Source organism: Gopherus flavomarginatus, chromosome 9 (assembly GCF_025201925.1).
Source record: "Gopherus flavomarginatus isolate rGopFla2 chromosome 9, rGopFla2.mat.asm, whole genome shotgun sequence".
NCBI classification, from domain to species: Eukaryota; Metazoa; Chordata; order Testudines; family Testudinidae; genus Gopherus; species Gopherus flavomarginatus.
The window spans coordinates 65295718-65322870 of NC_066625.1; the positions used below are offsets into that span (position 1 = coordinate 65295718).

Below are 27153 nucleotides of genomic sequence, written 5' to 3' on the forward strand. Positions count from 1 at the left end.
CAAGCAATGACAACATTTTTATTGAACTGAAATGTAGGAACCATTCATCAGCCTGCTGATCCATAACGCCAACGGGCTCATCAATGCCTGATACGAGCTTTCCTTGACAAGGTTACAGGCCTAGTGGACTGATGGGAGGGCACTGTCAACGTGATATATTTTGTTTTTAAGTAAGGTTTTTGGCACAGACCCACAAGACATTCTCATAAGCAAACTAGGGAAATGTGGGCTAGATGAAATTACTATCAGGTGGGTGCAAAAGACCACACTCAAAGAGTAGCTTTTAAACAGTACACTATCAAAATGGAGGCAGGGGAGAATGTATTTAGTGGGCTCCCAGAGGGGTCTTTTCCGAGTTTGGTATTATTCAATATTTTCATTAGTGACTTGGATAATGGAATGTGTGTATAAAACCTTCAGGTGACACCATGCTAGAAGGGGTTGCTAGCTCTCTGGAGGAAGGATTAGAATTCAAAATGACTGACATATGGGACAACTTGTCTGAAGTCAGCACCTACTAGACAGTCCTACACTTAGGAAGGAGCAAATCAAATATACAGCTACAAAATGGTGAATAACTGGCTAGGCAGTAGTATTGGTGAAGAAGATTGGTGATTATAGTGGCTCACAACTTGAATATATGCCAACAACAGGATGAAGTTGTGAAAAAAGGAAATATTCCAGGTTGTAATAATAGGAATGATGCATGTAAGACAAATCAGGTAACTGTATTCCTCTCCTTGGCCCAGCTGGAGTATTGTGTCCAGTTCTGGATGCCACACTTCAAGAAAGATGTGTACAAATTGGAAAGAGTCCAGATGAGAGCAACAAAAACGCTAAGAGGTTTAGAAAACTTACTTTAGAGTTGCCATTTTTTAACGTTATGTTCAGTCTTCTATACTGAAGACGAAAGGGGGACCTGATAGTCTTCAAATATGTTAAATATTGTCATAAAGAGGACACTGATCAATTGTTCTCCATGCCCACTGACAGTCAGACAAGTACTAATCTGTAGCAAGGAAGATTCGGGTCACACATGAGGAAAAAAACTTTCTAACTTAGGATAGTTAGCACTGGAAAAGGCTACCAAGAGAGCTGTGGAATCCCTGTCATTGGCAATTTTTAAGAACAAGTTAAACAAACACCGGTCAGTGATGGTCAGGATATTCTTAATCTTACTTTAGCACAAGGGCCTGGACTAGCTGATACCTTGAATTCGCTTCCAACCCTAGGTTTCTATCTCCATTCTACTATATGTATCAATAGGTGTAATTATGGCTATTCCCTGGGGATATAATTAGATTATTTTCCACATTATCAACCTCTGCTTTCAATGTATAGTGCTTATTTTAGCAAGTGCATCATGTCTACTTGAAAGTAAGAGATGACTGAGTTCTGTACAATACAAGAGCACACACACACAAAGAAAGAATACCTAACAATTACAGTAGACAGCAAGCGTCTTTGTATTTTCATGTTGCATCACTTGAGGTCCATATAAAACCAATCAAGCAAGAGAATAAATAGGCTCCATAAATCAACTAGTGTAGAAACTCATCAGTTTTTTTGGGGAATAAGTGCAACTTTAACTGTAAATCCTCTATGATATTCTGGACCTCCCATAGGAACCCTAAAGTGAAGTCAAGATTCACCGCTCATAGCTAGCCCTCTAAATGCCATACCCATTGCATTCTCTGCAGCTGGTAGGGATGTTTTCCCCCCCAATTAATCTGCCTTCTCAATGAAGGTTTGAAACTGGGCTCTGTCCTCTAAGAGAAGCTTGTCCTTAAAGTCTGGCATGTCTGAAGTAGTAATTAAGGTCATATTTTGCTAACAGAGCCTAATAGGTAGTGATACAAAGCAGCAGGCTTGTAGAGGAGTATACCTTTCTTCCCAAAAGGTCCAGTCTCTTTGAGCCTTTGTCAGCCAGGTGACTGTACAGTGTTGTAACCTTGTTCTTTCTGTGTCTGCCTGCACTACTAGCAAGTAGGGCACTGGGTATATGCAAAGCACATCCACTCCTTTGGCTGGGACAAAATAATGCCAATTTAGGTATGGAGGTGCAGGGGGCCAGGGTATGCCAGACAGCCCTGGCTGGTTGCATGATGGTCTTATATACTTAGAGAGCTACTTTGCAGGGACATATCAGCTATAGGATGTCAAGGTGCTGACGCTAGGCATCTTGGACCTCCTCCAGAGGAATCTGGAGGTTATTTGCTATCTTCTGTAGGAGCTCCTGATAATGCCTACAGTTGTTTAGCAGAGACAGTGAAGAGGATGAGATCCCTGTCAGTACTGGATCAATTTCCTCCTCCTCATACTTCAGTGGATTTGGTAGATTCCATGTGGGAAAGGTGTGGTAGGGCTCACGATAGATCTGGGGCATCTGACATATGGGTCCCACGGGCCCTACTAGGATAAATATGAGAGCTCGACTGATTGAGAGGGACCACACGGCATCGGGTACCAGCAGTCCCTCTCTCTGCCAGGGAATGATGGATGGGCCAGAGCATCCAGCTCTTCCAAGATCTCATTCACCAGTGGGGCCATCAGTATTGGAGGGTGAACATTTCTGACTGAGGGTTAGAGTGGAGAGGGTTCCCGTATTGTCAAAGTAGTTTCCTCCTCCGGTGTGGCAATGTCTCTCTGAACGACCACGCCTACAAGGAGAGTGGACTGAGGATAATGGAAGAAGATATCCTCTGCCAGGATATAGGTGTCTGCACATCCCAGTGTTTGGGGCACTCCAGTGATCAGAACTGATGTTTCCAAATCTCCCAAGACATCTGGGGCGGATGGTCCTTAGAACGGGTGACTGCTACAACCGAAGAGTCAGGTCTAGTACTCTTTCATGGAACCAGTGGATTTTAGTCTTTATGTTTAGGAGACAGAACAGATGGATTCTTTTTCTTACATGCTTTACCCTCCTTCCTGGGGGGGTCTTAAGCAGTCCTGAGCCCTTAAGATCTGCACACAAAGACAAACCTGCACAGAGTTGGGAATGAGTCTCTTCTCTTAGAAGCAAATTTGGACGCAGCTCTGTCCTCGAATCTATGAGCGTGTCCCTTACTCTTGTGTGAAGCCCTGAATGACAATTCCTTGGGCTTAGGAGCTCTAGGCTCCGCTCCCAAGCTCATGCTTGAGGTGGGTGTAATTGAGGCCAATACAGAGGGTAGTCCCTCTGGCTGGATCAGAGTGAGGTCTCATGAGCTTCTCTCTAAGGTGTTCTCTCAACCAAAGCTCACAAGCCTCACATGTTCGAGAGGGAAAAGCAGCAGCAAATGCTGTACTTCGCTGAGATATTCATTTCACCCAAATAGACACAGCACTGGTGCTCATCTCACACAGAGAAGGGGTTAGGGAAAGGGACTAAATTCTTGAATCCCAGGACTCTGAGCATAGTCCTAGTCTGTGGGAATGGACTCTCCAAGAGGGCGAAAAGCTAAGCCTAACTATATTACAATTTTAATATTGCTAAATAAAACTATTTACAATATATATTTACAGACTGATAAAGAAGCTGGAGAAATCTGTGGACACAGAGGATTCTGACTCTGGCCATGTGGTACATAAGAAGGATCTGGAAAGGTATTTGCCTGCACTGCCTCTTCTGCCTTCAGTCTAGAGCATGAGGAGAGCAACTGAAGATGTGCAGGTCAAGTGACACTACTTACAAAGAATATCTGGATTTGGGCGCAGGGCACACATGCATACCCACATGTGGAATACATGTCAGGACCAGCACTCGAAGAACCACCACTGCCTCAGCTAGGGATGAGGACAAAATAGCAGCTGGTATTGCCTGAACTGCCAGGTTCATGAACTGCAGTTTCCAGACACAGGGTAGGAGACGTTTGTGACGGGTTGCCCTCCACTCTGGGGTGTCACCTGATGTACTGGAGTCCCAGTGAGACAGCCTATTCCACCAGCCTGGGCTCCCTCACCCTGTCCTGCTGTGCCAGACCTTCATGCCTCCTGTAGCACACACTTAGGTAGGGTCATGCCCAGCTGCAGAAAGACACAGACACTGAAATCAGCTCTGTGTGGGAAAAGTCAGCTAGGGATTGCCCAACACTCAAGTGCACACCCCCTTTGGGGTGAAAACTCAAAATTATATCGTCTTGCACTGCATAGAAAACTGTACAGCATAAGCTCGTGAAATCCGCTCCCTCTCTCAATGTGCAGGAAGATATGCACAGCTTTTTGCCCCATCAGTTATGAATTACACAACCTGGGTTTTAGAATAAACAAAACAAGTTTATTAGCTTCAAAAGGTAATTATAAGGGATAGCAAACAGATCAAAGAAGATTACCTTAGTAAATAAACAAAAATAACAAACTGAGCTTAACACACTAGATAGGTAGGATATACGTTGGCAAATTCTCACTCAGTGATAAACAGGCTGACAGATTCTTAAGGCACAAGTTGCCTTGGCTTTCCCAGGTTTTCATACACAGGCTAAAGATCTTTCTAGCCTGGGATCGTCACTCCCACAGTTCAGTCCTTGCCCCTCAGGTCTTTCCAGGTGTGATATTGCAGGGAGAGTGAGATACCCTCATGATGTCATTGTCCACCTCTCATATCTTCTTCCCACTTGCTGGAAAGCTCTTTTGCTGTGACCTGGGTCAAACAGTTCCCATTGTGTAGTGCTATCTCTGAGATGTTTCTATTGTATACAGTTCCTGGGGTAATCTTTGTGCTTGTGTGCATTTCCTCAATAAGCCAATAACATTGTCTGGCCTTTTTAACTGTTGTACCTGAAAGGTTGCTTGTGGGAGTTTTCAACCTCACAACACATTTCAGTAACATGTTTCAGTAACATATACATAGCCAAACTTTATAACTTTCCATACGATGATACAAACACCACACATACAACACAACAAGATACTAATATTAATGTTCAGCAGATCAAGGCTTTTAGAATGATACTTAACAAGACATACTTTGTACAAAACATATCCTAATTACATGACAGTGGTGAATAATGGAGTGTCAGGGTGTCACAAGGTTCTCACTCTAGGAGAAGATGCAAAGGCATGATATCTAGAACCAAGACCCCCCAGTTTCCAATAGAGCCATGTTATGGCATTATATCACAAAGAGGCACCAGGGCAAGTGTCTACTCATAAACCTGCTGTGTCCTAAGTGAAGCCCTCTACTCCCCTTTAGATTTGTTAATAAGTAAGGGAGCCTTCCCTGCTGTGTTGTGAGTCCGAAGCGGACAATGAACATCCTAAATCTATGGGGGGGGAGGGGGAAGGAAGGGGAGCATCTGAAGCCTGAGTACTAGTATTCTACAGGACATAAGCCCCAGATCAGTACTCTGTGCCAATGATGTAAAAGGCATCAGTACCACAAGAGGGATTTTTAGTCCAGTGGATAGCAAGGGAGACTGACTCTTCTAAGAGCTGAAGGTCCATTGTTACTGCATGCTTTTTTGTATTGAGAGGGGCAGTGCCACAAACCTTAGGGTTGGCTATGCCAATGCACTTGGTACAGACATTCTGTGCAGAAACAAGTAGTGTTTAGGAGAGTAGTACTGATGAGGTCCGTACCATAGTTACTGACTCCAAAGCACTCCGTGCTCAGGTAATCCCCGATGCTGTGACAGCAGCTGATTGTGAATCCCCAAGTAGACCCAAAGCCCCAGTACCATCCTCCCTCGGAGTGGTTACCCACATCAATCCATAAAGTCCCCTTAGAACCAAAGAGGTGAGATGACAGACTTCTCGCTGGGAAACTACCACTGAGATTTGTCCCTGCTTTTCCCAGATTAGCAACGCTCCTCAGGGAGTTTTGCAAGGGAGTTCTCCAGGTGAAGAAGGAGCAAATACAGCACCCCTTGGGGTGAGTGTGTGTGTGTTTGTGTTTGGGGGTTACTCGCTGTGTGCTGAGCTTGTGTTTGTCCGTCTGGTTGGCTGGTTGAAGGACCGTGTGCTGTGGCTGGCAGTTGGAAGCTGTGAGCTTCAAAGGAAGGTTTGAAAGCTAGAAGCCTCTGTTAATAGGCTGAGCCTTAGTCAGTGGGCAGGGCTATCAAGCAGGCCAGGGCTTTATAAAGCAGTGCACAAGTGACCAGGGAGCTTTGCGACCAGGGGCTGCTAACGGAGTTTCGCAAGGGGGCTTGGAAGGGGAGTGGGAAGGGGGCAAGGGCCCCTTGCTGCTTTTCTTAAAACTATAACCTAAACTACATTCATAACTTCTTGATTTAAACAAAACCCTTTCATTAACTAAAAGCAGCAAAGAATCCTGTGGCATATAGACTAACAGACGTTTTGGAGCATGAGCTTTCGTGGGTGAATACCCACTTCGTCAGATGCATGTCACCCACGAAAGCTCATGCTCCAAAACATCTGTTAGTCTATAAGGTGCCACAGGATTCTTTGCTGCTTTTACAGATCCAGACTAACACGGCCACCCCTCTGATACTTTCATTAACTAGGAGAACATGCAGGCAGAAGCCCAGCAGCAGAGTGGGGGCTATCTAGTTTACTGCGCTGAGTGCAGCATGTATGATTACCTGCCCTGTGGGCAGGTGGCATGTGTGTACATTTGGTGCAAGGAGCTCCTGGCCCTCAGAAACTGCGTATAGGCTTTGAAGGCCAGGGTGGCAGAACTGAAGGAGCTAAGGGAAGCAGAGGGGTATGCTGATGAGGCTTTCCGGGACACTGTAGAATTATCCCACCTCCGGTCGGACAGCCCCTGCGCTGTTGAGGAGGAAAGGCCCAGGGAAGCAGAGCAGTCAATGGGAGCAGAGGGAAACCTTCCCATAGTTGGGACCCTCCTTCCAGATGGTGTTAGGGTATCCTCTTGCACTGAGGTTACCTCTCTGGGGGAAGGAACTCCAGTTGCTAGGAAAAGGCAGGTGTTGGTAATGGGAGATTTGATTATCAGAAACATAGATAGCTGGGTTTGTGATGACCAAAAGAACCATATGGTGACTCATCTGCCTGGTGCGAAGGTTGCGGATCTCTCGAGGCATCTGGATAGACTCATGTGTAGTGCTGGGGAAAAGCTGCTGGTTGTGGTACACGTAGGTACCAATGACATACAGAAGGGTAGGAGAGATGTCCTGGAGGCCAAATTTAGGCTGCCAGGGAAGAGACTGAAATCCAGAATCTCTATGGCGGCATTCTCAGAAATGCTCCCAGGTCCCTGTGCAGGGCCAGGTAGGCAAGCAGAGCTTCAGAGTCTCAATGCATGGATGAGATGATGGTGTAGAGAGGAGTGGTTTAGATTCATTAGGAATTAGGGAAACTTTTGGGATGGGGGAGCCTATAAAGGAAGGATGGGCTCCACCTAAACCAAAGTGGAACCAGAATGCTGGCACTTAATATTAAAAAGGTTGTAGAGCAGTTTTTAAACTAGGAGATGGGGGAAAGCCGACTGCTGCAGAGGAGCATGTAGATCGGACAGAGACTTCTCTTAGAGGAGAGTCTATTGATAGAAATTCTCTGAGTTATAGTCAGGAGCAGAGGATGGAAGAGGATAATGTAAGGGCCAGATCAGATGAGAAACATTCACATAAAGAATTGGACACATCAGAAAAGGGTAGACAAACAAAGACAAGTTTTTAAAGTGCTTGTACACAAATGCTAGAAGTCTAAATAATAAGATGGGTGAACTAGAGTGCCTTGTGATAAAAAACCAGTGGGGCCCCTCGATGATCGAGATACAAAAGGAGCGCTTAAAGACAATAAAGTCATTGCGAAGAAGCTAAATGGATTCTTTGCTTCAATCTTCATGGCTGGGGATGTTAGGGAGATTCCCAAACCTGAGCCGGCTTTTGTAGGTGACAAATCTGAGGAACTGTCACAGATTGAAGTGTCACTAGAGGTGGTTTAGGATTTAATTGATAAACTTAACATTAACAAGTCACCGGGACCGGATGGTATTCACCCAAGAGTTCTGAAAGAACTCAAATGTGAAGTTGCAGAACTATTAACTCGGGTTTGTCCTTTAAATCGGTCTCTGTACCCAATGACTGGAAGATAGTTAATGTAACACCAATATTTAAAAAGGGTTCCAGAGGTGATCCCAGCAATTACAGACTGGTAAGTCTAACATTGGTACCTGGCAAATCAATCTATACTATAATAAAGAATAAAATTGTCAGACATCTAGAAGAATATAAATTGTTGGGCAAAAGTCAATACGGTTTCTGCAAAGGGAAATCTTGTCTCACTAATCTATTAGAATTCTTTGAAGGGGTTAAACATGTGGACAAGGGGGATACAGTGGACATAGGGTACTTAGATTTCCAGAAAGCCTTTGACAAGGTCCCTCACCACAGGCTCTTACGTAAATTAAGTTGTCATGAGATAAGAGGGAAGGTCCTTTCATGGATTGAGAACTGGTTAAAAGACAGGGAACAAAGGGTAGGAATTAATGGCAAATTCTCAGAATGGAGAGAAGTAACTAGTGGTGTTCCTCCAAGGGTCAGTCCTAGGACGAATCCTATTCAACTTATACATAAAATGATCTGGAGAAAGGGGTAAACAGTGAGATCGCAAAGTTTGCAGATGATACTAAACTGCTCAAGATAGTTAAGACCAAAGCAGACTGTGAAGAACTTCAAAAAGATCTCACAAAACTAAGTGATTTGGCAACAAAATGGCAAATGAAATTTAATGTGGATAAATGTAAAGTAATGCACATTGGAAAAAAATAACCCCAACTATACATACAATATGATGGGGGCTAATTTAGCTACAACGAATCAAGAAAAAGATCTTGGAGTCATCATGGATAGTTCTCTGAAGATGTCCACGCAGTGTGCAGAGGCGGTCAAGAAAGCAAACAGGATGTTACGAATCATTAAAAAGGGGATAGAGAATAAGACAGACTATATTATTGCCCTTTTATAAATTGATGGTACGCCCACATCTTGAATACTGCATATAGATGTGGTCTCCTCATCTCAAAAAAGATATACTGGTACTAGAAAAGGTTCAGAGAAGGGCAACTAAAATGATTAGGGGTTTGGAACAGGTCCCATATGAGGAAAGATTAAAGAGGCTAGGACCTTTCAGCCTGGAAAAGAGGAGACTAAGGGGGGATATGCAGGAGTGGCGCCAGAGTTTCTGGCATCCTAGGCAGAAATTGGGGGGCATTATTTTGTGCGCTCCTCACAGGGCTCACGGGAGCTTCCGGTCCCACTCCCATTGCGACGCCGAAGAAGAACCCTCCGCCGAAATGCCGCAGGCGACAGCGGCAGTCATTGAGCTGCTCAAATGCCTGCCGCTGTTTTCCACGGCACGTCGGCAGAAGGTTCTTCTTCGGCGGTGCAACAGGAGCGGAACTGGAAGCTCCCATGCACCCCGTGGGGAGTGCACAAAATGCCGCCCCTAGAATCCTGGCACCCTAGGCGACCGCCTTGGCTCGCCTAATGGAAGTGCCGGCCCTGGGGATATGATAGAGGTATATAAAATCATGAGTGATGTGGAGAAAGTAGATAAAGAAAAGTTATTTACTTATTCCCACAATACAAGAACTAGGGGTGACCAAATGAAATTAATGGGCAGCAGGTTTAAAACAAATAAAAGGAACTTCTTCACACAGCGCACAGTCAACTTGTGGAACTCCTTGCCTGAGGAGGCTGTAAAGGCTAGGACTGTAACAGCGTTTAAAAGAGAACTGGATAAATTCATGGAGGTTAAGTCCATTAATGGCTATTAGCCAGGATGGAAAGGAATGGTGTCCCTAGACTGTCTGTCTGTCTGTCTGAAGGTGGAGATGGATGGCAGGAAAAAGATCACTTGATGATTACCTGTTAGGTTCACTCCCTCTGGGGCACCTGGCATTGGCCACTGTCGGTAGGCAGGACACTGGCTAGATAGACCTTTGGTCTGACCCGGTATGGCCGTTCTTATGTTCTTATCTGAGGACTTAGGTTTTATCAGTCGTACCTCTGTGTGAAGCCATCATGGGTCTTTCCAGATGGAGCTCAGTTAGTGTATCTGAAGCTGATGGGGACACTCCTGCACCGAGGTGAAACTTTTCCAAGGGGGTCTGCCCTCCCCAGATGAGGCACTAGCTGCATAGATAGATCTAACAAAATCATCTTTAAATGTGCTTCTCTAGCTTTCAAGGATCTTCTAGAAAAGGAATTGCACACCACACATTTATCAGAGATGTGCTTCTCCTAAACAAAATGGCATGTTGTGTGCCATCATTTACTGAACTGCCAACCTGCAAAAGGGGCAATACTTAAACCCAGAAGACTTAATAACATCCCGCCCTATGACCCAATACCAGGAAACTCCAGTCAGAGAAGAAAAAGAAGGGAGTACACACACTTACAGCTAACAGCAAAAACAGATGCATGAAGATGCAGACACTGAGGAGCTCAGTCTTGCAGCAGTGGGTAATGAGAAGGAACTGAGTGGTGGAATACATATGGACAAGCGCTCAAGTACATTCAGCTAAGCCCAGGAGCATGCAGCAGAGTGTGCAAAGATGCTAGGTATGGACATGCTTCCTTTTTCCTACATGAAGGGTGAGATTATGCCGCCTTGTACTAACAAGGAGGTATCAGATCAGTGTGCTGCTTTAAGAATTGCAGAACAGTATGGTCTGGGTAACTGAATGTAGAAGGGTACACCTGGCTACTCACATCTGCTCAGTGGTTGGACAGCTGCCTACACATGTTACAGCCTACTAGGTCGGGAGCAGCAGAGAGAATGGCAGCAGTTCTGGCAACATGTTCATCCTCAGCTGACAGCATGCCACAGTCACTGTTTCAAGCATAATCCTGGGAAAGCTGCATGATGTCACAGAGTGGCGGCTAAGGTCCCTCTCTGCTGGTTTTGCAGCAACAAGGGAGTAATCAAAGACAGAGCAGAGCACAATGGTCTCTTCCACATCCCTAGCTTCACTCACTGCCTCAATCTGGTTGTGAGCCAGTTTTTGGATAGCATTGTCAACAGCTCTCTGCCTCAATGCATTCATGGTGGATGCAGTCTGTGGGACTAGCAATCTGTAGACCCACCTAAGGAGGGGGGTACCAAGAGATGCTATGAGGAGCCAGAAAAATCCCACCCCGCCCCCTTCTCAGTAGTGGCAGACACATTTGACAGCCCCTATCACCACAGAAAAGTGCTCCCAAACACTGGAGTAGAGGGATAGTTGTGTGGCAAGGGGCTCCACTCCTCCTTCACCTCTCCACCACCACCACCACTCACCCTAGCCCATTTGATTGTTTTAAAAACTCAGTGTCCTACTCCTCAGCTACCCCCTTCCCCGCCCTGACTAAATGGCACACTGAAAATTGCACACAACAATTTCTGTTCCAGGTCAAAATATTCTGTTATGACATTTGGGACTAAACATTCTGCTATTTCAGAAACTAATTTTTGCCAGGTTTTGCTACAAAAATCAAAAATGTTTTGATTTGGTTCAAAGTAACAAACAAGTTGCTCTGACAACCCTCCTAAAATGGAATTACTGTTCCCTACACACAGTTCTAGCAGGCACATTTTCCATCAATATCCTCCTCCCCCACCACTAGTAACATTACCATCATCTGAAAGAAGGACTCACCATGAGCCAAAATAATTTAAATGCTTTGCTTAATATTACATTTTCTTCTTTCTGACCTTAACTAGTAATGATTTGACTATGAGTGGCCAGTAGGGACTAATTTCAACATACTGCCAGTCAGCTGAGTTCCAGGAAGATTTCCTCATCTCATTACAACCAAAAAAAAGTTGATGTGCACTGTTGATTTTTTTTTAAAAAAGAAAAGTACTATAAAGCATCATAAGTTTTTGCTCCAGTTTTACTTCCTTAGTTTGTGAATTACACATATAACAGACTCATAATTTAGGAACTTTGTTAAGGGTTCTTCTATACACTATCCCCTCATAAACAGTGTTTGAAGTAGTAATCTCTTTCTTTGTTTTATTTATACAAGAGAGAAGGGATCAATTAACTGTTTTGATATTTTGTTTTTATTATTATTTTTTTAAGTCTCTCACAAACAGGTTCCTTACACAAAGTCACAGCTTTGGATCTCTCATACTTATTTCATCTCCCACTTTGAGGTTAACAAATTTAATGTTTTTTAAAATACTGAACTTTTCAATTTTCAGCCCATTAGCACTTGAGAATTTTAAATATGATTATTACTTTAGTTTTGGCAAAGAGAAAGAATATCACTTAAGATCAAATATCTGAAGATTAACTCCACGTCTCAATCCTAATATAATTCTCCCCAGAAGAGCATAAAATTTGAAACTACCATTACCTAAGTCTAGCAACAAACTTGAATAAAAGTTAAATCATCAAAAAATACAGTTAGCTGCTCACAAGCACCTTTTAAACAATAGGCCTAAAGCTAATGTCGAATACTACTGAATAACTACTCAGTGAGTCATCACTTAATAGGGGATCAATAGCTCAACACAGGAATTACTATAATCCATTTTTTAACTATAACAGATTTGATGGCAACAATGGAAATACTTTACATAATATTCCCAAATCTGTGGTAAACAGTACTTCTCTGCAATACCTCATGTGCCAAAGAATTCATTCATTAAGTAGAATTGCAGGTAACAAAATGACAAATCATTCTTCTTATAGTCAAGTATTAATAGAGCTAGAACACAACATCCATTTCTACAGTGAGAAGTTCTCGGGAGTCAAAAAATCTTACCATGTTATAGGTGAAACTGCATTATATTGAACTTGCTTTGATCCAGCGTAGCATGCAGCCCAGCCCCCCCAGAGCACTGCTTTACCGCGTTATCTCGGGTCGCATTATATTGGCGTAGAGGTGTACCTACTTTAGCATGCAAAATATTGTCAACAACTAGCTGAGGCAGCACAAACCATCATCTACTAAAGAAGTTATTGTTCCTCTCTCTCCCCTCCACAAATGTCTCTTAATATAATCTCTCAGAACTTTTTTCCAATACAGGTTATTCAGAAGAATGTCATGAAGCAAATTCAGCAGTACCTGGGAGTCCTCAGGTCAGTTTTCTAACAGGAAATTTAAAACCCAAGGGTGGAGTAAGCTAAAGGGTTTAGATATACCTTCCATTAATTTTAAGTAGGAGACATCTCTAATATCCCATGACTTCTTTGAAAAATTTCAAAAAAAAATTTCAAAAAAAGGGAGTATTTAAAAAAAAAAAATTAAAGCTAAGATTTCCTGTAACACTGAACATCCTCTCTCCCTGAATTAAGATGCTATGTTATAAGAGTCCAGTTCCACAAACACACATGTATTTACCTTTACTATAATGGGACTACTAACAGGAGTACAGTTCACATGTGCAACTCTTTGCAGGATCAGAGCCTAAAGTCTTTAAAAATTAAATAAAGGCTGTGAATCAAAGAAGTTGTCGTCAAATTTCTCTTTTTAAATATATAGCCACCCAAATTACTGAAACCAAGAAGACAAGTTCATATACCATTATGACCTATTGGGGCGGGGAGGGTGGATTAACACTACCCATTCCTTACACAACACTTATTCAATACATTTAAAATAGGTATTGTAAGAAAACCAGTCTTCTAAATTTGACAGAAAAACTATACTATAAATTAGAGTGCTGTATAGTGTATTTTCAGGTTTTATTCTCATTGACCTAGATTTTTACTTCCCTCCATAACACATCCTTGACTTTTTAAAAATGTAACCTGCTTCATCTATATGAGTTATGTGAAGCTGAACATAAGACAGACACTTATTTTGCTTTGAACAGTGTTCTAAATAGCGGTGAACAACTACCTTCAGAACGTTCCATTTATTCACAACATTTCAAACAAAATTCCAGCTTAATTCAGCATTTTAAGACTGCAGATGGCACCTTATGTTCAGCAGAACAGCAACAGAATTCGTAATTCTGGAAATGCTGTGATCTGCCTGACCAGGCCACATGACATTTGGTCTGAATAGGAAGTACTCAGATAACTTTACCACAATAAAGAATAACTAACTGGAAGGGACGGCATTTTCTGGCATTTAATGATTGCCTGGAAGAACCTAAGGCTTAAGGCTAAGTTGAGGACATCTTTCAGTCATTAGATGACTGAATCCTGGAACTGAAGATCAGCATTACTATTATAAAAAACACAAAAATATAAAACTGTAGAGAAAGGCAAAGTAATTACATGCATGTGTTCAACTGAAAGCTGCCAAGGATATAGTGCTCTGTTTTAGAAGGAGGTCTTTTCCAAGTAGCTGAAGACCAGTAGTAAACAAACAGAATTTTACACTTGTCACTCCATTAGTGAAATTCAAGGTTTAAATTTATCAGTAATCTGCATATTGAAGGAGCTGGAAAATTCAATACAATCTGAAACTTATTGACAGATGTCATCAAAATGCATTGGAACAAGCCTTTGACCTGATCTTGCTACCACTGGCAAGACTACCATTGCCATCAATGGGAGCAAGATTCACGTATCTGGGGGAGGAGGAGAAGAGAAACACTAGCCTTTATCTGATACTCTCCTTTTAGTCCTTTTGACTACTACACAAACCTTTTCTTAATAATGCTGAACAGAGAAAAATCTGAATATATAAAAGAATCCCATCTATCTTTAATCAAGCCTTGAATTAATGTTCTATAAATGCAATCAGCTTAATCTAGGCTCATTTTTGACACTTGAAAGGTTATCTACAATATACAAAAAGCTTAAAGTGACAGCTTGGAGGTATCTGAAAAATCTTTCCACGTATACCTGAAAAATATTGCTGCAGCTCCTAATGTTCATTAAGGTGAACTGATCAGGCATCTCTGAAGATGATGGGCAAGGGTTAAAAATGCACAAGACTGAGAAAATAGGCAAGGGCTAAAACCACAGAGTCAACAAGAAACAGTACTCCAAAGGAAAAAATCAGAATTTAAAAAAGAAAATAAATGAAGATAAAGAGCTACAGACCAGGCTAAGTGTGAAAAATAAAGCTGATTTATCCTGTCACTCCTCCCTTTCTTTCCCGCTGTGTGTTATCTTGTTCTATGTTGCCTCTTAGGGGTGTAATCTTGTTGGTGCACAGACTAATTGATGCAAATGTCATGTCTGAGACCTATAAATTAAATTTATGGAAGTGGGGGTTGTATTAACAAATGTTTCTGTGAAACACACACACACCCCAAATAAGTGATCCACTACTGCTTTAAGGAGCATGTTCAAAGAAGCAGATGCTTACGTTTAGAATGCAGTTGATTTATTCAAACCAAATGACTCTGCGGGAATATCATTTGGTCATTCTTGTTAAATATTATTATTCAAAGACCTGGGTGTATTGGCTGATCACAGAAGGACTATGAGCTGCCAATGCGATGCAGCCATGAAAAATGCTAATACAGTCCTAAGATGCATCCGGTGAGGTATTTCCAGTAGAGACAGGGAAGCGTTAGTACTGTTATACAACGCACTGGTGAGACTTCATCTGGAGTACTGTGTGCAGTTCTGGTCTTCCATGTCTAAGAAAGATTAATTCAAACTGGATCAGGTGCATAGAAGGGCTATTAGCATGACTTGAGGAGAGGAAAACCTACCTTATGAGAGGGGACTCAAAGAGCTTGGCTTGTTTAGCCTGTGAAAGTAGAATGAATTATATTGTAAAAATAGAAAGGATTAAAGAAATGCTGCACGTATCTTTAAGCAGAAATAAGGAATGTTAAAATACAGGTGTCAGGAAAAGAAAAATTAAGGCATAAACAATGAGTCCACTTAAGCTAATGGTGAAACATTAATTGGAGATTGGTAAAAGTTAGTAAGGAAATTAACTATGTATTTCTAGCCTCAGGTAAACTTGTCAGTTCTGCTCCCTTTGTTATCTCGTCAAGTTTGCGCCTTTTTATCTGAATAAAATAAGGTAGTGTGGGTCTTGCATGGTACTCAGTTAACTGGGTGTTATTAGCAAAGCACTGAGCTAACAAACAGAGTGGTCTAACAAATTGTGAGTCCTGAGTCTGACTTTGACAAGCCTAACCAAAAGAAGGCTGACAGGAGATATGATTGCTCCCTATAAATACATCAGAGGGATAAATACCACAGAGGGAGAGGAGATATTTAAATTAAGTGCCAGCATGGACACAAGAACAAATGGATATAAAAACATTTAGACTGGAAATTAGATGAAGGTTTCTAACTATCAGAGGAATAAAGTTCTGGAACAGCCTTCCAAGGGGGGCAAAAAACCTAACTGGCTTCAAGATTGATCTTGATACATATATGGAGGGGATGCTATGATGAGACCGCCTATAATGACATGTAGTTGATCTGTGACGGCTAGCAGCAAGTATATCCAATGGCCAGAGATGGGACACTAAATGGGGAGGGCTCTGAGGGCTTGGCTACACTGACACTTTACAGCGCTGCAACTTTCGCGCTCAAGGGTGTGAAAAAACACCCCCCTGAGCGCTGCAAGCTACAGCACTGTAAAGCCTCAGTGTAATCAGTGCCGCAGTGCTGGGAGCACAGCTCCCAGCGCTGCAAGCTACACCTGTAAGGGATGTGGTTTACGTGCAGCGCTGAGAGAGCTCTCCTCCAGCGCTGGCGCTGCGACTACACTCACACTTCGCAGCGCTGCCACGGCAGCACTTTGAAATTTCAAGTATAGCCATACCCTGAGTTACTGCAGAGAATTCTCTCTTAGGTATCTGGGTGATGAGTCTTGTCCATATACTTAGCCCTGCTCCAGACTATCGGGTTAGGTCGAATTTAGCCGTATTAGGTCGATCTAAAAATGACTGTGTCCACACAACCAACCCCATTCCGTCGACCTAAAGGGCTCTTAAAATTGACTTCTGTACTCCTCCCCGATGAGGGGAGTAGTGCTAAAATCGACCTTGCTGGGTTGAATTTGGGGTAGTGCAGACATAAATCGACGGTATTGGCATCCAGGAGCTATCCCAGGGTGCTCCATTGTGACTGCTCTGGACAGCACTTTGAACTCCCATGCACTAACCAGGTACACAGGAAAAGCCCCGGGAACTTTTGAATTTCATTTCCTGTTTGGTCAGCGTGGTGAACTCAGCAGCATAGGTGAATAGGCAGCCGCCCCAGAATCATAGAGCGTACAATGTTTCTACGCTCCCCCATCATCTTCGTCCCTGAGGTTATTGCAGATTAGAAGGCAAAAAAACCCAAAAAAACAAAAAAAAACAAAACACACTCGCAATGACGTTTTCCCAAGCTCACGCAGTCCTCCCACACTGATAGGGCACAGCTTAATGCACGGAGGCATTCATTGGCAGAGGTCAAGAAAGAATTAAGTGAGCGCGAAGAGCGGAGGCAGAATGCAATGCTGAGGCTAATGCGGGAGCAAACGGACTTGATGAATCGTCTGTTGTAGCTGCAGAAAAGCCAACAAGAGCACAGACTCTGCTGCATCCACAGTATAACCACCTACCCTCCTCCCCATGTTCCATAGCCTCCTTGCCCAGATAACCAAGAGTGTGAGGGGGAAGTGAGGAGAGTGTCCCGGGCACCCAGCCACTCCACTGCAGAGGATGGCCCAAGCAAGAGAAGGCTGTCATTCAAACAGTTTGATTTTCACTGTGGCTACAATAAGCAATGTGGCCTTGTCCTTTATATAGTTACTTTATTTCAAAGGGGGAAAGGGTGGTTGGCTTACAGCAGTGGTCCCCCACCTTTTCGTCTGGCAGCATTTCTGTGGATGCTCTGCCGCTGGCCAGGACACGGGCGCAATTAGATGCCTCCGCGGGCACCACGTTGGGGACCACTGGCTTACAGGGAAGTAAATTCAACAAAAGAAGCAGGTTTGCATCAAGGAGAAACACACACAACTGACACACCGAAGCCTGAAAACCAGTTTCATGACTGGCCAAAGCCTCTCTGATGCGCAGCGCGCCTTGCTGTGTTCTTCTAATCGCCCTGGTGTCTGGCTGCTCAAAATTGGACACCAGGCAATTTGCCTCAACCTTCCACCCTGCCATAAACGTTTCCTCCTTACTCTCAGATATTATGGAGCACACAGCAAGCAGCAATAACAATGGGAATGTTGGTTGTGCTGAAGTATAACCTAGTCAGCAAACAGTGCCAGTGAGCTTTTAAACATCCAAAGGCACATTCTACCACCATTCTGCACTTGCTCAGCCTATAGTTAAACTGCTCCTTACTACTGTCCAGGCTTCATGAGCCATGGGAGCAAGGGGTAGGCGCAACCACGTGGTGCTGCCAGCTGGGAGAGCAAGCTGAGGCAGAAGCCTGCAGCTCGCATGATATTCCAGGCAGGACTGAATCTCCATGAGATGAAACTTAAAGAAGAGAATGACCTGGAGTCTCTGGCTCCCATTTGGTGCTCTAAGAGGAGGATGGCCATGTTTGTCCAGGCACCCCGATCGACCTCACTGAGGAGGATTCCAAGGAGTCCTCCCAGAGCAGCAGTACCATGTCTGCCAGTAGCATCCAGAAGGACCAGAACGGATCCCCCGAGCTCATTGTTGGGCAGTTGGAGAGCAGAGTAGCAGGGGAAGTGGTGGAATACCAGGATGGGAAAGATTTTGGAATTGAGGAGCTCATGTGGGGGGGAAGATCAAGGGCTTCTCCTGGTGGCTTACAACCATCTCCTACAGAGTCACATCCAAACATCCATGAATCATGAATCTATGATTCCATGAATCATGAAACCATAGAATATCAGGGTTGGAAGGGACCTCAGGAGGTCATCTAATCCAACCCCCTGCTCAAAGCAGGACCAATCCCCAGACAGATTTTTGCCCCAGATCCCTAAATGACCCCCTCAGGGATTGAACTCACAACCAATGCTCAAACCACTGAGCTATCCCTCCCACCTGCACTGGGTGCAATGGTTTGGGGATGGGAAGTTCTGAGGTTTTAGCAGACAAGCTGGTGGGTCTGAAAGCAGCATACCTTTTAGGCAGTATTTCAACCACTTCACGTTTAATAAGCTGGTCTCCTATTGACGAGCTGTACACCATGCCCTCGAGGTTGCTAGGAGACAAGCAGGAAAACATTCCCAGACCCCCCCGGTCAAGGGGCTAACTTCTGCAGCAACAGCAAGGAGCAGGTGGAGGAGGACCAGAGCAGAGAGCAAATGGTTTCTGAAGTCACAAACAACAACAGGACCCCTGAAGACAGTTTATCATGTGGTGGAAAAAACCCAGCCCTATTCCACCCGCTCTTTGAGGGGGGCCTTTGCCACAGTTACAGGGATTGATTCCTGGAGCTCTTCTATATGTATGATGAGGATGGGTACCAGTCCTACTGCACCATCTGCTGCGAAGGCAAGGAGCTGCTCCTGTGTAGCAATCCCAGCTGCTGCAGGTGCTTCTGTGTCAAATGCATGGTATGGCAAGGTACCTTGGCCAAGGCAAAAGAACAAGAGCCCTGGAGCTGTTACATGTGTCAACCACAGAAGTGCTTTTGGGGTGTTACAGTGCTGACTGGAATGTACAGCTGCAAGAGTTCTTCGCGAGTGACAAAGGACAGGAATATGATGCACCTAAAATCTAAAAAGGCCTTCACATTTCCCAGAGTCATTATCCTTGATAACAGAACATCAATTATTGCATTGGCTACTTGGATCACAGCAGCCCCCACAGTAGACGTGCCCACAACAGTAGCAGTGACTGTGAGCTGAGCGGGCTCCATGCTTGCCGTGGTATGGCGTCTGCACAGGTAACCCAGGAAAAAAGGCGTGAAACGCTTGTCTGCCATTGCTTTCATGGAGGGAAGGGCAACTGATGACATGTACCCAAAACCACCCGCGCTAATGTTTTTGCCCCATCAGGCATTGGGAGTTTAACCCAGAACTCCAATGGGCAGCGGAGACTGCAGGATAGCTACCCACAGTGCACCGCTCCGTAAGTTGATGCTAGCCACAGTAGTGAGGACGCACTCCGCCGACTTAATGCGCTTAGAGGGGACATACACAATCGACTGTATAAAATGGATTTCTAAAAATCGACTTCTATAAAATTGACCTAATTTTGTAGTGTAGACATACCTTTAGGGTCTAACCGATCACCGTATTTGGGGTCAGGAAGGAATTTTCCCCAGGTCAGATTGGCACAGACCCTAAGGGTTGTTCACCTTCCTCTACAGCATGAGACAGTGGTCGCTTCCAGGTTTAAACTAGTATAAATGGTGGATTCTCTATAACCTGAAGTCTTTAAATCAAGATTTGAGGACTTGAATAACTCAGTCGGAGGTTATGGGTCTATTACAGGAGTGGGTGGGTGAGGTTCTGTGGCCTGCAATGTGCAGGAGGTCAGACTAGACCAGTGGCCCCAACGCGTTGCCCGTGGGTGCCATGGCGCCCGCCAGGGCATTTTGTGCACCTGCCTAGTGCCCAGCAGTGGAGAGAAGCCGTGGCCCAGCACCTGCCAGGGACAGAGGACTCCAGGGCTGCAGGCGCTGGTGTTCTCTGTCCCTGGCACGCGCAGAGCAATGGCTTCTCTCCGGCTTCTCCGGGGCTGCAGGCGCCAGTGTTCTCGGTCCCCAGCAGGCGCGAGGCCACGGCCTAAGCCAGAGAGAAGCCGGGGCCCGGCACCTGCTGGGGACCAAGAACACCGGTGCCTGCAGCCCCGGAGAAGCTGGAGAGAAGCCGTAGCCCTGCGCCTGCCAGGGACAGAGAACGCCATCGCCTGCAGCCCCAAGAGTACTCTGTCCCCAGCAGGCGTGGGGCCGCGGCTTCTCTCCCCTGCTGGGCACTAGGCAGGCCTGTGCCTGCCAGGGATAGAGAACACCACTGCCCGCAGCCTGCAGCCCCGGAGTTCTCTGTCAATGGCAGGCGTGGGGCCGCAGCTTCTCTCCAGGGCTGCAGGCGCCGGTGTTCTCTGTCCCCAGCAGGCGCCGGGCTACGGCTTCAAAGTCAGAGAGAAGCCACGGCCCCGCCCCTGCCGAGGACAGAGAACTCCAGGGCTGCAGGCTTCATTCTATGTTAAAGAAAGAATAATAAACGTTGAACTGCTGGTCCAAATATATTTTACTTTTTTAAAATAAGATGAAAAAACTGTTTATGATATTTATTTTGTAAAAAAACTCCTTAGTTTTTCTTACAGGTAGATAAAAAAGAGCAAATTCACACGGTAAGATGAAAAAGTAATTGCCGAATAATTTAATTAATACCTTTTACATGTAAAATTACCCTTTTTATCTTATGGATTCATATACTATGTAATATTAAATATGATGTTTTTCATATTATTTAATGTACAAATACAAAATAAGTCTTGAAAAATTGTTGGTGCCCGCTACACTCTTCTGAAAACATGGATGTCCTACTGGCCACAAAACGGTTGGGGACCACTGGACTAGAGGACAATGACAGTCCTTTCTGGCCTTAAAGTCTGAGTCTATGTAACTCCCTTTTATCAGAAATCAGCTTTGATAAAAAATAACAACCTTCTAAAAATGATTTCTACAATTCAAGTTTTAGGAGTGTGTGCAACTTCCTCAACAACAAATAGATATGTATATATATGTTCAAGGGGCACCTGAGTGGCTCCACATCAGTGCCAAGTTTTCCACTTCAAGCAAAGTTGCCTGACAAAAGCATCTAACTCTAGTAGGAAGGCAGATTCTCAACCTGGAGAACTTGTGGCTCACCAGACACTCTGCAACATCCTTGTGAATTTTGTCCAGCGTCCTAAAACAAAGGATCACTAGTGGAAATGAGAAAAATTCTGCTATGGATATCCTCCATATATACAAACCATTTTGAACAACATTACTTCTTGCTTGTTTTCAGGCAGTTGGTGAAGGCTATACAAAAACACACACACACAAAGTATAACACACTTTTTAAACTGTTATCCACATTTTTAGGAGGTTAGCATTTTTTTTCAAGTTACTTACACAGTAGATAAACTACCCCACCCAACCCATCCACCATAAAAAGAGATAGAAGCTAATCTCACCGATAGCTTTCTCCAACTGTTACAATTTCCACTTCACTGTCTGTTGAGGTAACATTGATTTCTTCATTGGCAGTGACCTGGGGAGTGGAGGATGCTTCAATCACCACAACATCTTCATCAATACTTCCTGGAGCAGGAAATGGGAGAGAAAAATCAACAGTTTGGATTATAGACATTTGACATTGCCTCTGTCATGCAAGATTCATAGAATCATGGGACTGGAAGGGACCTCGAGAGGTCATCTAGTCCAGTCCCCTGCACTCATGGAATTCATTTTTTGTTTAAAAGTTATTACCTTCATATATTTAAAAAACTGCCTTTAATAAAGTGTATGTGCATTTTATAGTATATACACAAGGAATACACGCAACAAACCTGTAATGCAAGTCAGTCAAAAGCATCTACCAAATCTAATTCAAAATAATTAATTATTCAGAGAAGCAGGACTGCTTGAACACTACCGCCTCTGAACCCTCAACAACAACATTTTTAGGTTTGTGAGGCAGACAACACACACAACTCAACTTAGTGAGATTTTTCAGTTTTAGATTACCAAGCCAACAGAACATCTCTACAGTTTGTGGAAATAAGATGAAGTTAAAAGGCTAGAGACAGACAGCAAGTAGATATGCAAGTTTACTACAAAAGATCTAAAACATTTTAGTCTCATTATCTGTACCACTTTAGTTCATTTAATGCCCACCTAAAAGGCAATCTAGAAAAGTAGTTTAGAAAGAGCTGAAGAGTGCCAAACTGTGATCTAAGTCTTAAAGGAGCCTGAAGAAACACATTGGATCTTACAAACATTTTTACACAGCTTATCCCTTTACTAAGACTTTTGGGCAAGAGACTGTGAGGGCTATATATTTTTGAGGAAACAGATTAGATTATAGAAATTGTGTCTTCAGTTTTGATGACTGGATGCATTCTGTAACTTGCATGAAGTCCCACCAAAAAAATTTAAGACCAAAATGACTTGGAGAGAAGTTCCTCTCCACGGAAATCTTTAGTAAAAGGCGAAAGATTTAAACTGCATCCAAGTTGCATTATGTTTTCTACAACTTGTAAGTAAACAGTTACAGAATTAAATCTGTATTTGCCACCTCCTTTTGTCATTGCTATTCATATTCAAAAGTAGAAAGTAAGCATGTTCTGAAGTTAAAAGAAGAGTTCCTGAGTGATGGGAACACTGCTGAGGGCATACAAGTGAAATTTCAATTGAGTGGGGGGGAAAAAATGTCAATATTTTTCCCTAACTTTTTGGCAAACCAATCTTTTTCAAGAGGCTAAAAAATAAAGTTATTTCCTACTGCTTTTTTAGTTTCTAAATACTGAATATTTCTGTATTATTTTTAACCAGCCAGCTGAGACAAATACTCAGTATATTAAGCCAGTTTTGCAAAGCTGTGCTCACCCACTCACTTTGCAAGAGCAATATTCTGATAGGCAAGTAATATTGTCCCACTGTCATCAGTTTGCAGAAGAGATTTTGTCTTTAATGGTAATATTTCATTACTCCTGGGGAATTCTGCACCACTGCGCATGCGCAGAATTCATGTTCCCCGCAGATTTCTTTGCTTCCCCACAGAAAAATGACTTTCTGATGGGGAAGCAAAGGAAAGCCACAAGAGCTGTCACCTGACTCTCCCCAGCAGTATGTTTTGGGTGCCCAGGGTAGCCAGCAGAGAGGTAAATCACCATGGGGCAGGCAGTGGGACTGGGGAATACCTGGCTGGTGTCTCCTACTCTGCATTGGGCTCAGCTACTAGTCCTGGCTGGACTGGGGAGGAGAGGACTTCCTCTTCCACTGCACAGTATCTGGGGCTGGGTCACACTCACCCTCAGATTTCTCCCCAGGCTGCAGGAAGCTCTGCAAACTCTTCTCGTCTCCTCCCCACTACACACACATACACTTTCTGCACCCATTGTTCTTCAGCTGCAGGGGGAAAGATCACTGTATAGGGAGATGCTCCCTCATCCGCCCAAACCCCAAGCATCCGGACTCCCTCCAGCCTCACCCTCCACACACTCACAACCCCTGCTGCCGAGCCCATTCCCCTGCACTTGGACCACCCCAAGCCACATGCACCCAGATCCCCACTCACCAAGCCTCAACCAGCTGCACTTGGATCCCCACCCCTCAGCATCTGGACCTCTCCACTGAACCCCCCACATCCAGCCCCCCCATCAAGCTCTATCCCTCACCCACATCCAGCCCCCCCATTCCCAAACTGAGCCCCAACCACCTTCACTTGGACCTCCATGTAGAGTCCCATTACTGTTGCACCCATAACCCCTCAACAAACCCCTTTGCATTCAGATCCTCCCTGCACCCAGATCCCCCACTGAGCCGCCTGCACCTAGGTTGTCCCACACAGATTTCTCTCAACCCACACCAAGCTCATCCACACTTGGATCCTGCCTTGCTGAGCCCGCCTGCCTACACCTAGTGCACCTTGCACAGAGGGGCAGGGCCCTGGGGCGTTTCTGGGGCAGGCCCAGTCGTTCTGCTGCGTCAGGTTTGGGAGCAGCCTCACCACTGAGTCCATGTCCTGGGGTGGAGCTACAGAGTGATATCCCACCTCTGTGCAGCCAGTGGCTTGTGCTCTCCAATGCCATACTGGAGCCTCCACATTTATTTGACAAAAAAAATGCAGAATTTTTCAAATATTGGGCACAGAATTGGTAATATTTTGCTGCAGAATGCCCTCAGGAGTATTTCATGACAATTTTGTCAGGAGTCTATTATACACACCCATCTTCCATGAGTGAACCACCTTATTGGAAAAAAGAAACTGAATTTACATACAGACAATGGTAAGACACTTATTTAGTTACACACTGATGGGGTTCAGATAAGGGGTTAACAGGTGTTAAAAGTAAGAGCCAATTAGTACACCTGTTCCTGACTCCCTGTCCTGTGGGATAAAAGTTCCATAAGATCATTAGGCACCTGGGCTTTATAAAGAAGCTGAGGGAACTCGGTAGAGGGGAGCTAGGATTCTCCTGCAGAGAGAGATTCCTACACCTGCCTACCTACACCAACTAAAGACGTGCTGCAGCAGTGCCACTATTGCCTTTCAAGTGTAGACAAGCCTTAAGTGTCTGAATGTAGGGTAGGTAGCTCCTTTCCAATGCAATGACAAAAAACAATTAGAGCATGAGTACATCTGTTACGGGTGTTTTAGGACTGTGGACAGCAGAGTTAAGGTTGTATGGTGTACACCCTGTGTATTTCCTGGTTTTCTGAAGTTTAAATTTTGGTGAACTCGATATTCTGGAAGGTTACAAGAGGTCACTGGGAAAACCTGAATTCTGTATTAATGTTTCTAGTTACCTAGTTAAACACTGAAGAACATGAAGAGCTCATCCTCTCATACCTAGTTTTACTCAGAGACTGGAAAAGGAAAAAAGAGAAGCTTTCCTGTTTTTTCAACTGCAAATTGGTTTCTCAAGTCTGAACTAATCATTGAACAGAATTAGTTGAATTAAAATTCTCTCTGCACATACAGAAGAGGTTACTGTTAACAAAAGCTGCTTGAGCACTTCAACAAACTCTGGTTCCAAGAGTTTAGCCAGTGACTTTCACCTGTTCAGTGGTCTGACTATTTAAAACGGCAGCAAAAATGTACACATTGCTCAGTACTATTTTTTGTATTTAATTTAAATAATTTTAATAACTGAAATAAAAGTTTAGGCCTTAACATAGTTTGTTAGTTTCCTATTTAATTTAAATAAGTTTTTATATAAACCTGCATTTAATTTCAAAAGTGGTTTGTTTGCTTTTTAAATTACTGATTCTTATCCATCCTGCCAGTGAACCACAGTCCGGGAACAATTATTTTATTCTAGTGCAGGATTTAGGGCTAAGGTGGTTACAGGAACTTAAACTTTCAATTTAATTTTATTACAACTTAAAAGTGCAGCATTACTAAGATAAAATATTTTATACTGAACTCTCTTAATATGAGAGCTTTAGTACACTCTCCCACAGAGCCTATTTCCTTTTTTAAAGGAAGAGCACCATTTGAAAGGTCTATAAACAAAAAGATTAAGGAAAAAACCATGCAAATACTATTCACCATAAAATGAACAGATTAATAACCAACTAGATTACTCACTCAAAAAAACCCAAGATTTTGTTTTACCTGAGGGAACAGTTGTACTGTTTTGGAGGTTGTCACCGGGAGATACAAATAAGTCTTCCTCTCCTTCAGTGGAAGAACTTGAGGAAGATTCACTACTGAGGTCATTCTCACTGGAACTGCTAGAGCTGGGTAGCAAAGCATACTTTCTTCGAGCCAATACCTCCCGTTTTTTCCTCTGAATTAAAATTCGTTCTTTTTGGTTTTGTGTTCGCTGCGAGGAACTGGTTTTCACAAATCTCTTTCTATATGGAGGTCTTCTCGGTGAATTGCTATGAAAACAGGGTCTTTTAATTAATAGTCCAGGTACAGCTTCTGTCTCAGTACGAGGCCACTTTTGTGACCTTGCACTATGAGTTCTACTTGTACTCAACACTGCCTGAGGATGTCTTACAGGAGTCTCCTTTTCCTCATCAGATGTGATTGTATCAGAGTCTCCAAAATGTAGGCTAGATGAAGGTGAAGACACACAGTCACTAAAAGAAGAATCATTGTCTTCACTTTGTGTTTCTAGGCGTTGTCTTAGTCCTAAAATTCCCTGGTTTTCTTTAACACCACAGTTTTGAGCATATGAAGGGCCAGCCTGCTGACTCTTGCGTTTTTTCCGCACCACAATACCTTTGTCTTGTTCTGGATGATTGCCATTCATGTCCTGCTTTTGAGAGTCACCACACAAGTGAGAGAATTCATTCCCTACTTTATTGGCAATCATCTCAACTTCTGCAGGGAAACTTTTGGCTGCCCCAATGGGCTCAGGATTCAAGAGGATCCCCTTCAGACTCTCCTGTCTCTTTGGTGCATCAGAGGGAACTTCACTCTTCATATCCGCTTTTATAGTATAGACTATATTACATTCAGGAGTCCATTGAGACATGGAAAACTGCAGGGAAGTCCTGGAAAGAAAATCAGACATGCAACAAGAAAAAAATTAACCTACTATTAACGTTGCACTAGAACAGCTATAGATTAGCAACCAAAAAAACCCACATCTTTTAGGGGCAATGGGAGTATGCTAGCTATTTTGCTTCTCCCACTAAGCTAACACTAATATGCCAGAAAAAAAAGTTGGCTTTATGGAGTATTTTTCCTGCTAGAAACGTGTTTTGTTTTTATTCCAGATAGTAGTTCCTAGAAATTT

General features: G+C 43.7%; 1 protein-coding gene and 1 pseudogene across 5 annotated transcripts in view; both read right to left on the bottom strand.

The window, feature by feature from the left end:
* Positions 1–27153, bottom strand: part of RNF111 (ring finger protein 111) — a 91560-nt gene that overhangs the window by 46557 nt on the left and 17850 nt on the right. For all 5 annotated transcript variants that reach the window (XM_050967935.1, XM_050967934.1, XM_050967932.1 and 2 more), the window contains exons 2-3: positions 26019–26908; positions 21871–21997 (exon numbers count right to left, since the gene is read on the bottom strand). In XM_050967935.1, the coding sequence (XP_050823892.1) occupies positions 21871–21997; positions 26019–26889 (998 nt within the window). In that variant the 5' untranslated portion in view covers positions 26890–26908. The remainder of the gene's footprint in view (positions 1–21870; positions 21998–26018; positions 26909–27153) is intronic.
* Positions 22800–22951, bottom strand: LOC127058677 (uncharacterized; annotated as a pseudogene).